Genomic DNA, 11,299 nt, shown 5'->3' with positions numbered 1-11,299 from the left:
TCAGGGGTAGATGTATCTATCTTGCAATATGTAGCAAAACCAAGGAAGAACTCAGCTCTGATAATAGGGGATATCAAGCTGACTTGCTAAAAAGCACAATGGACCTTACAATTCGCTTGTGCCATGAAGTTACATTGTACCATACTCTGGCTGGTTTCACATCCTAATATGATTCCTTTCTCACGCCTCTATGCTCCATTGATCATCTAATTCAAAAGTACCCCCCTTACATTTGTTTAAATACAAAATGAACCAAGGACAATTTTTGAGAGCTTTGCATTTAGATTTCCTTAGTCTTAAGTAGTAGAATAAATGGTCTTGTGTGTATTTGTCTGTATAGAATCATGGACTGGTTTGGGTTGGAAGGGACCTTAAAGGTCTTCTCATTCCACCCCCTGCCATGGGCAGGGACACCTTCCACTAGACCTGGTTGATCCAAGCTGTCCTTGGACATTTGCAGGGATCCAGGGGCAGCCACAGCTTCTCTGGGAATTCCATCCCTGCCTGTCCCCACCCTCCCAGGGAAGGATTTCTTCCCAGTCTCCCATCTAACCCTGCCCTCTTTCAGTTGAAAAGCCATTGCCCCTTGTCCTGTCCCTCCAGGCCCATATCAAAAGTCCCTCTCCCTCCTTTTTAGAAGCCCCCTTCCCTGGTGGGGTGTCTTCAGCTCCTCCCAGGACCTGTGTGTGTCTGTATCTATCTTGTATCTGTCTATATTTATAGACAGTATAAATTTTAATACATTTCTATCCATATATTTAGACACAGATATTTACACACTGTAAATATTAATGCACACATATCTACACAATGATGTTAACTTTGTGTCCAGACCTACCCCTTCCATTCCATGTAACCTTTTTGGGGGGTTTATTCCTTGGGATTTCCAGGGTCTCAGTTTCAGTGGAGCGGATCTTTCCCACCTGGATCTTTGCTGCATCAACTTCAAGGTGGCCAATCTGAGCCACTGCAACCTGGCCTGTGCCAGCCTGTGCTGTGCCAGCCTGGAGAGGACTGACCTGTCAGGCTCTGTGCTGGATGGAAGAGCTGCTGCAGCTTGGGAGGGCTGGGCTTGTGTTAACAGAGAGGAGCTGGAACAAACAGAGCGGTGTAAAACATGGAGTTCTTAAATATATTCTAGAGTTGTTCTGGTTCCCAAAGCTTTTACACTTCCTCCCAGTAATGATTTAATGGGATTGACTCCCAAAGCAGAAATTAAAAGTGTCTTCTTGATTGTCTTTGGTGTTGTTCTTCCAGCCCTCACCCACTCCTGTCTGTGCCAGTGTGCCAACCTGCCAGGGGTGAAGATGCTGCGCTCCAACGCAGAGGGAGCGTCCCTGAAAGGCTGCAACTCTGAGGACCCATCAGGCCTTAAAGCTAATCTGCAAGGTGAGAAGCTTTTGCCTTGTGAATCTGTGCCAACTGAAGCCTGTGCATTTCTATGGCCCAGAAAAGGTCCAGCTGTGCTTTGTCCAACCCTGAGAAGGGCCCACAAGGGCTGCACTGAGTCTGTGACCATCTCAGCCCCAAATCCCCTTGTCCTCCTCCAATTCACACAGCTCTGAGGCAGCACCAGTGTGGAGCTGCTGTGTTTCTGACTGGTTTTCCTCACAGAACTCCTTTCTGTGTGTGTTCCAGGTGCCAGCCTGAAAGGAGTGGCCATGGAGGGCAGACAGATGACAGGAATTAACCTCCGAGTTGCAACGCTGAGAAACACCAAACTAAAGAACTGTAACCTCAGGGGAGCAACGTTGGCAGGAACTGATTTGGAAGTGAGTTGGGATTCATTTTCCATCCTATTCCTTTCTCTCCTATGGTCAGCTGGTAACTGGGGGGATTGCTGGCTTTTGGCTGACCTCTCCAGCTTCAGAGTACAATGGAGTTCAGGTAAATGGAGTTCAAGTAAAGCTTTGAACAGAGTTCTGGGGGCATTCCATTGACACTTCTTTTTCTTTTCCCCTTCTGAGTTGTGACCTATCAGGTTGTGACCTCCAGGAAGCCAATTTGAGGGGCTCTGATGTGAAAGGAGCCATCTCTGAAGAGATGCTGACCCCCCTGCACATGTCCCAGAGCGTCAGATAGGGAAGAGAAGACATCGGAGAGGAAGGAATCCAAATATTTGTTGTGACTTTCTTCACCTCCTCCCCTTCCTGAGTTAGAAGGAATGGTTATTAGACAACTTGCATTTGGAGTAGTGCTTAAGTAGACTGGTTTTGATCACTTTTGGGGAGGGAATTTTTGTTTCAGAGGTGGAAAGAGAGAGTTTCTCCCTTTGTGAAGAGAGTGAGGAAGTGGGCTGGTGGTGAAACCAGAAAGTGGGGCTGGTTTGGGGGGGAGGGTTCAAGACTTTCCTTGTTTAGCATTGCCTGACTTTGAAATGCATTTTAATTTCTAAAGCACAATATATGCAATTCTATTTGTTAAGTCTGTAGCTGCAATATGATAGAAAATGTTATTGCTGTATAGTAGCAAAGAAAGTTGAGGTTTACAGGTAGACAAGTGTATTTACAGTCAGTGTCTTCATTCCTACAGGGTGTTAATGCCAGGGGTGGTCACACAGTGCCCATGGGACGTGTTCAGGTCTCTGCTGGGGTGGAAACAGTGGGGAACTGTCCTCAGAGGTCCTAAATTGCTGTGGAGTAGTTGGAGTGCAGGGTTAGAGCAGCTTTATCCCCTCAAATGTGCAGAGGAAGCTGCTGCCCCTGCAGGGACCTGCCCAGAGCCTGGATTGAGTTCCCCCTGGAAGATCCCTGGGCAGAAATGGGCTGCCTTAGTTAATGCTCTCCAAAGGAGTGTGAAATTGCACTCTCAGTCCCAGCTGGGAAGAAAAATTCCCCTGCTTCCACGTCCCGAGCACTCCAGACTGGAGTTCCTGTAGCTTTTTGATTCTTTGTTGGGAATTCAATGGACAGAGGAAAACACAGAAGTGTCCCCAAAGCAGAGAGAAGCTCTGGGGCCACAGCACCTGCTCTCCCCTCTTCTCATCCCTTCAGGAGATGAAGAAATGGCTCTCAATGTTTCCCCTCAATGTACTGTGGAAATCCTCCTTGAAATCATGAGCATAATCCCATTTGCCAGCCAGATCCACTTTGGGCTGCCTAAAGTGGCTGTAAAAGCCTCTTGCCTGGGGCCAAGTGCCCCCTCCACACTTGCTTTACCTGTGGAAAAAGCAGGGAAAGCTGTTTTATATGTGAGCACCTTTCATGTCTCAGTGTTTGTGATCTTGGGAATCCTCAGGAACCTGGAACAATGCCAGATTATCTGTTGTCGTAAGATATGTATCTGGAGATTGTTTTGATCTGTGTTTAAATTTTCCTTGCAAATACAACTGATAGAAAACAATGTAAAAAAAAAAAAGAAAAGGAAAAAAAGAAAAAAAAAAGAAGAAAAAAGAGAAAAAAGGAAAAAAAAGAAAAAAAGAAAAAAACAGAAAAGAAATGAAAAAAAAAGGAAGAAAAAAGAGAAAAAAGAGAAAGAAAAAAAGGGGGAATAGAAAGAAGAAAGAATAAAGAAAGAAAAAAAGAGGAAAAAAAAGACATAGAAAAACAAAAAGTCCATGCAAATGGCCGCTGACCCCCGCGAGAACTACAAGTCCCGTAGTGCACCGCGCAGGGCGGTGGGCGTGACAGAAGGCGGGCGGACGGGGAAGTGGCCGCGCGCTGATTGGCTGCAGTGGGGTCTGTGCAGGCGGTGCGCGCGCAGAGCGCCGTGTTGGCTGCCGGGAAGTCACGATGGCGCTGGGGCCTTCTTTTGTCTGTGAGACCTGGCGGGAGCGGGTGAGAGCGGGCTCTGGGGATCCCCTCGGGGGCTGCGGGGAGCGCGGCTGTGGGTGGAAAGGCTGCAGGGCTCGGGAGGGTTTAGCGGGGGGGTTCGGGGGTTCCCGAAGGTCAGAGCGCGGGATTGCAACCCTATCGGGGGCCGCGGGGCCCGGGAGACGTTCCAAGAACCCGGATGTTGGATTCGGGTCCTGAGAAATTCCTTCGGAAAAAAAATTCAAAACCACCCAACCAAAAAAAGAACTCTAAAAAAAGGGAAAATGAGAAAAAGATGAAGGAAAAACTGCAAGGGCCAGGATGATTTTATTGCTTTGGTTCAGTTTATTCTTGGTCTCCTCCTTCTCAGATTCTCTGCTCCCTTCCTTTACAGAAAGCTCTTCTGCTGTTCTGTGGTTTTGGGGTCCCTTAGGGGCTTTTAGGGGTCCCTGAGGCGGTGTTAGGGTGTCTACGGGGGGGGGTGTGATGTCGTGAGGGGACTTCGGGAGGAGGTTGAAGGTCCCTGAAGGGCTTTGGGAGTCCGTGAGGGAGTTTTGGAGTCTCCGAGGGAACTGAGAAGTACTGGAGGCTTTGGGGGGGGTGTCTTTGAAGCAGTTTTGTGGGTTTCTAGGGGGATTTTGGGAGTTCCAGAGGGTTTTGCAGGTCACAGAGAGGGTCTTGGGTACACTAGGGGGGTCTCAGGACTCACCTGCTCGTGGTGCAGCTCCTCCTCTTTCCCCCCAGACAACATTAACCCCCCAAAATGTCCCCTAGCCCCCATTTTCCGTTTAATCCCCTCCCCCCACAAATCCCTTTGATCCCCCAGAAACCTTTTAACTCACTTAAATGCACCCAAAGCACCCCAAAACCCCCCAAATCCACATCAACCCCCCCCAGATCCCCGCAAATCTCTCCCAGCCCCCCCTCAAATCCCTTCTAACACCCCCAAAGAGGGATCACCCGGCACCCTGGGACAGGAACACAGTGGGCTGTACTGGGGGCACTGGGCTGTACTGGGAGGGCAGTGTGGGGGCCTCAGGTGTCTCAGGACAACGTGGCCCAGCTCCAGGAGAGATCTGGGAAGCAGTGAGGAGGTACTGGTCTGTCCTGGTCTGTCCTGGTCTGTCCTGGTCTGTACCCCCAATCCCCAAAGCCCCTCCCCAGCTCCTTCAGGACCCTCCCGGACCCCAAATGCCCCTCAGGCCCCCCGGGTCCCTGACTTGGTCCTGCTGCCCCTTGAGCATCTGCAGCTGCTGCAGAACCAGGCATTTATTTGCTCCCCACAGGGTCGTTCCCACACCCAGAATGGAATCTGGAGGCAGCAGGATGTGCACAGGGCTCCCATTTCCTACAGTGCAAAGGGGTTTCAGGGAATGATTCCCCTGCTCTTGCAAATCTGCCAAAACCTGCAGGGCACACAAGTGGGAGCTTCAGGAATTTGCTGGCCTTGGGAGTGGAGCTCACAGGGTATTGAGAGGAACATATCCCTCAAATACAATCTCTCTTCATACACAATATCTGTCTGGACAGACAGATAAAGCAATAATCAGATATATTCTGTATCATATATATGGCACATATTCTATAGAATCCATCCTTAGGTGTTGTATGATAGATCTATAAGATATTACACATAATAAGCAGTAATAAGGCAAGTGTCCTCCTTAGGGACACACACTTCAGAAGGGACCTTGCACTTTACCCCCTCCCATCTTCAGCTTCGAGCCACCCAGTGCCACAGAGGGGGACAGAGCTCCTGTGGAACATTCTATTCCACTGACACAGAGCAAGGAATAAACCCAAAGTATTGCCTGGGTTTGTTCCCTGGGGGTCTCTGCAGCAGCAAGCACAGCCCCACACTGACTGCTCTGGGCTGTGCAGGCATTTGTGGTTCTGCCTGTCTCACACACACACAAAAGTCTGGTGTAGTGCTGCCCTCAGGAAAACCCCCCAACCTTAAATTCAGTCCCCATCATGTAGTCATGAAAGAAGTTGTCAGTGAATTTGCCAGAAATCATGAAAAATAGAAGTGCACACAGTTATACACAAATACAGGTAATTACTGTTCTGACCACACATTCCAGATTAATTTGGTGCAGTGATAATAAAAATCATAAACCCACGTAATGTTGTGCAAGAGAACACAGATTGACCAAGTGAAGCCAGACATTAATAGAAATAAATTTGAGAAGATCAGCAGTGCAGTGTTTTACTCCTGCTAACACTTGTGGACAGTCTGACACTGACTTCATGTACAGGATGGATGTACCTGTGCCCCTGGGGCTGCCAGTGCCATGGTGGGCAGCAGGAACCACAGAGGATGGTGCCAGTGAGGCAAAGAGCCACAGCCACAGATTGGCTTCTGTATCTGGGCCAGCAGAATGGATTCTGTCATTCCATTTGCACGGCCCATTGCAGCTCAACAATTTCAGTGTCTGACTGCCCAGGATTCTCTCACACTAAACTTCACACTCGTAGGCAAAAAGTTGCTTTTAATCCTTGCAAATATGGAAACTGCACACCCAGAATATTGGCACAACAGAGGAATCCAGTTGTCAGAAATGATGGCAGAGGAGGCGTGGAAGGAGGAAGCATTTGCACACCAAAGCACAGGGGTAATGATGAAGGCCTGAAGTCCAGTGATTTCATATTTATTCTCTACACTGAAACTAGGAAGAAAAAAATTGAGTTTTAAGTGAGACTACATTAATTCAGCTTTTGATTAATATATAGCAACTCAATCAAATCAAGTGCTCATGAAATGTCCTCACTCTCCTAATCCTCCCACTTAAACTTTTTTTTTTTGGCTGAATCTTCATATTTTGGAGTATGTTTTGGCTGAATCTTAACTTTTTGCAGTTTGGGGAGGGGTTCATCTCACTATTTCTGAGGGGCTTTTTGCCTGAATGTTGGTGGTTTGGGTTTTTCTGGGCTGAATCTTGGTGTTTTGGAGGTTTTTATGGACACAGGATGCCCGGTGAGTTCTAGAGATGGACTTGGGCAGGAGGAACCCCCAAGCCAACACGCTCAGCCCTTGTTTTCCCTCCCATCAGGATTTGTCCTTCCCAAAGCTTGGGCGGATGGAGGAGGAGGCTGCGAGGAAGAGGAAGATGCCTTGGTCCCCCCAGGCAGGTGAGGAGGAAGTCAGTGTCCCTTTGGGCGGGTGTTGTGCTGGCTCTGTCAGCCGAGCATGGCCCCGGCTGCAGGACAACCCCGCTGGCGCCGCCGTCCTGCCGGGGCCGGAGTTGGGGGGATGTCCTTGGCCTTCCCTGTGGGCCGGAGGCAAATCCCCTCCCTGTCCTTCTTGCTTCCTGCCCCAGGCCCCGAGCTGAGGACGGAGAGCCCGGAGGACAAATCCCCCCGTGAGACCCTGGTGGGAGAGGCCGTTTTGAAGGGCTCCCCGGCGCAGGAAGGCAGCGGGGAGGAAAAGGGCCAGAGATCCCCCCGCAGGAGGGGCTCCAAAGCCATCCCAGGGTGCTCTGAGGAGGAAAGAGCCAGCCTGTGCCGGGAAGGCGGCCGGAACTTGTGGGGGAGCTCTGAGCTGGTGGTCCCTGAGCAGCCTCCCAGCAGGCAGAAGCCCTTCAGGTGCTTAGAATGTGGGAAGAGCTTCAGGAAAAGCTTCAACCTCCTCACCCACCAGCACATCCACACCGGGGAACGTCCCTACATGTGTGGGGAATGTGGGAAGAGCTTCAGGCAGAGGTCCAACCTCCACACCCACCAGCGCATCCACACTGGGGAACGGCCCTACACATGTAGGGAATGTGGGAAGAGCTTCAACCAGAGCTCCAACCTCCGCACCCACCAGGGCATACACACTGGAGAACGGCCCTACCCGTGTATGGAATGTGGGAAGAGCTTCAGGGACAGCTCCCACCTGATCGAACACCAGCACATCCACACCGGAGAACGGCACTACACCTGTAGGGAATGTGGGAAGAGCTTCAGCCAGAGATCCACCCTCCTCCAACACCGTGGTGTGCACACTGGGGAACGGCCCTACACATGTTGGGAATGTGGGAAGAGCTTCAGTTACAGCTCCACCCTCCACATCCACCGACTCATCCACACTGGGGAACGACCTTACAAGTGCTTGGAATGTGGGAAGAGGTTCAGGACCAGCTCAGATCTCCTCAGGCATGAGCAGACACACACGGATGAGAGGCCCTTCCGCTGCACCGACTGTGGGAAGGGCTTCAACCGGAACTCCCACCTTGTCACCCACCGGCGCATCCACACAGGGGAGAGGCCCTACAAGTGTGGGGAGTGTGGGAAGAGCTTCACTGAGAGCTCTAAGTTGACCAGACACCAATGGACCCACCGGTAAGGGAAGCTCTACCAGTGCCCCGACTGCGGGAAGAGCTTCGGCCGCTGCTCCAACTCCGTCAGCTATTGGAGGACCTTTATTGGATAATCCACAGGGACCCACGTTGAGGACAGACCTGGTTCCAGGTCATCCATGCTGGGCACTGTATTGGGTCTGGATGGCCATGTTTTGGTAGCAGGGGAGCTCCAGGGGTGGGTTCTGTGAGCAGCTGCCAGAAGCTTCCTCCATGTCCAGCCCCTCTCCCGACCCCCCTGACAGTGAGGGTGACCCAGGGTCTTGTTAATCCAGCCCTTGGGCAGATTAGAGTGAAAGGACAGTGAATAATCAGTGTTTATAGATATATATATGTAGTGTTTATTTTAGAACAGTTGGGTTGCCATGTAAAGCAGGTTTGGAGCCATTTTGGTTCCTGTATATAGTGATATGAAAGCGTAAAAATAACACTTAAGAAAATGTAGAAGGGAAAAGAAAGAAAGTATCAGAGTAGAAAGATGCAGAGGCCACTCCCCCCTGAGGATAATTTATCTATCTATCTATCTATCTATCTATCTATCTATCTATCTATCTATCTATCTATCTATCTATCTATCTATCTATCTATCTATCTATCTATCTATCTATCTATAGGGTTTAGTTTAGGAAAATTTTATTTCCGTGTAAAGTAGATTTGGGACAGTTTTGGCTCCTGTTTATAGTGATATAAAACCATAAAAATAACACTTCCCCTCTCTGGCTCTAAGCCCAGCCTGTCCCCTCCAGGGGTGGGTGTTCCCCTCTCTGCCCCAGGCAGTTCCATTGCCCTTGGGCAGCAAAGCCCCCACTGCTTCTGCAACTGGAGAGTGTTGGAGCCATGGACCATTAACATTCCAGTCTCTCCCAGCTCTGCATCCCAAAAGTCGAGAGGGATCAATCTGTCACCTCAAAGTGGATCAATCCCACCCCAAAATTCCTGTGTTTCTTATTTTCCCTATGTAATTCTGGGGCTGCCAGTGCCACCTCTCAGCTCTTCACAGGCTGAGGGTTGGCCTTGCACTTTTGCCTTTGCTGGATTTCTTCATCAAATATTTCTCTCTCCCTGAAAACAAAAATATGGAAGGTTTTCAATAATCTGGACATCTTTAGACCATCTGGACAATTTACAGGTTGCAGTGTTGGAACGGAACATTTTCCACATTTAATCATTTGTTCCCATCCCTCCCAGGAGGGAGGACACTGAACTCTTCCACAGAAACAGAAAACTAGTAACAAAAATTCAGAGACTACTGAAAATGAAAAATACCTTTTGCTCACAGGTGGCCCTTTCATTTCTTTCTCTTCTGCTTTCTTACAATTGAAGTTATCTGTGGCAGCAGTTGCCTAGATGATGGCCAAAAAAAGCATTTAATTAATTTAGAATCATTCCAGAAAACTGAATCACAACTGGGGATTTGAAACTGCCTCAGGGGAGCACATTTGGAGAAAAGGGTTCCTCAGTCACTTAGAAAATTTGGCTGAAACTGCTCGTTGTGGGCCTGAAACTCTTAAATAAATCATACCAACTCATCCTGCATCCTTCCCCGGGGAGTATTTTTATCCCCAGATTAAGATATTCTCCTGGCATTTTGTCTCTACACAAATCAATGTTCTCCTGGGAAAAGCACCAAGTATATGAGACAAGTAACTGTAAAAACAACCAACCCACCCACCCCACACACAAAGAACAGCCCAAGAAAACCCCATGAACTTGCCAAATTGAATAAACCCCTGAAAACCAGGCTTTGAAGCATTTCAGAAGTAATTAAAATACATGAGAAATCAGCCTTTCTGCCTTCAACAAACTGTCTCAAGCTTCTCCTTTCTGTGCTTAAAAATCAGTATTTCAGTGACTCAGGCTGCAGACAGGTATGAACTTTGCTGCCCAGCTCAGCCACCAGTGCCCCTAAAGGTCCTCCCAAAAAGGGGATTGAGGGGGTCCTGGGTGGGCTCTGGATGGATTTAGGGGGTCCTTGGGGGTCTGTGGGGTGGTCCTGGCACCTTTAGGGTGAGCTGGATGCCCATTGAGGGGGAGGTGCCCTCCCAAAGCCCCCCAGAGCAGGTTGACACAGGGGAACGCAGGGGGGGGTCCCCATTCCCGATCCATTCTGGGGCCGGTTTTGCCCTCCCCAACCTCGGCTCCTCCCTGTGTCACATCTATCATATGACATCACATCCTCCTCTGTGACATCACATCTTCCTCTGTGACGTCACATCATCCCCATGACATCACATCCTTCTCTATGACATCGCAGCTCCCCTGTGATATCACATGCTTCCTGTGACATCACATCCTTCCTGTGACATCACATCCTCCTCTGTGACATCACAGCGCCCTGTGACATCACATTCTCCTCTGTGACATCCTGTCTCCTATGACATCAAAACCTCTCTATGACATCACAGCTCCCCTGTGACATCACATCCTCCTCTGAGACATCACAACCCTCCTATGACATCACATCCTCATCTGTGACATCACAGCCTCCTTTGTGACATCACAGTTCTACTATGACATCACATCCTCCTCTGTGACATCACAGCTCTCCTGTGACATCACATCCTCCTCTGTGACTTCACAGCTCCCTGTGACATCACATCCCACTCTGTGACATCACATCCTCCTCTGTGACATCACATCATCCCTGTGACATCACATCCTCTGTGACATCACATCCTCCTCTGTGACATCACAGCCTGCTCTGTGACATCACATCCTTCTCTGTGACATCACATGTCTCCTATGACATCACATCCTCCTCTGTGACATCATAGCTCTCTTATGACATCACATCTTCCTCTGTGACATCACATCCTCCTCTGTGACATCACAGCTGCCTGTGACATCATATCCTTCCCAGTGACATCAAAGCTCTTCTGTGACATCACTTCCTCCTCTATGACATCACATCTTCCTCTGTGACATCGCATGTCTCCTGTCTCATCACAGCTCTCCTGTGATATCACGTCCTCCCCTGTGACATCGCATGTCCCCTGTGACATCACAGCTCCCTGTGACATCACATCCTCCTCTGTGACGTCGCATGTCTCCTATGACATCACATCCTTCTCTGTGATATCACATCCTCCCCCGTTACATCACAACTCCCATGTGACATCACATTCTCCCATGACTTCACATCCTCTTTGACATCACATCTCCTATGACATCACATCCTCCCTGTGACATCACAGCCCCCTTAGGACA

General features: G+C 49.4%; 1 protein-coding gene across 1 annotated transcript; it reads left to right on the top strand.

Annotated features, from left to right (window-relative positions):
* The first annotated feature begins 3,731 nt into the window (after positions 1 to 3,731).
* Positions 3,732 to 8,079, top strand: LOC135405013 (zinc finger protein 239-like). Its single transcript, XM_064639734.1, has 2 exons — positions 3,732 to 3,776; positions 7,393 to 8,079. Exons 1-2 carry the CDS (start codon positions 3,732 to 3,734, stop codon positions 8,077 to 8,079), a joined length of 732 nt encoding a protein of 243 aa, XP_064495804.1.
* The last annotated feature ends 3,220 nt before the right edge of the window (positions 8,080 to 11,299 follow it).

This window comes from Pseudopipra pipra, chromosome W (assembly GCF_036250125.1).
Source record: "Pseudopipra pipra isolate bDixPip1 chromosome W, bDixPip1.hap1, whole genome shotgun sequence".
Taxonomy (NCBI): domain Eukaryota; kingdom Metazoa; phylum Chordata; class Aves; order Passeriformes; family Pipridae; genus Pseudopipra; species Pseudopipra pipra.
This window is presented reverse-complemented; position numbering and strand designations above follow the sequence as displayed.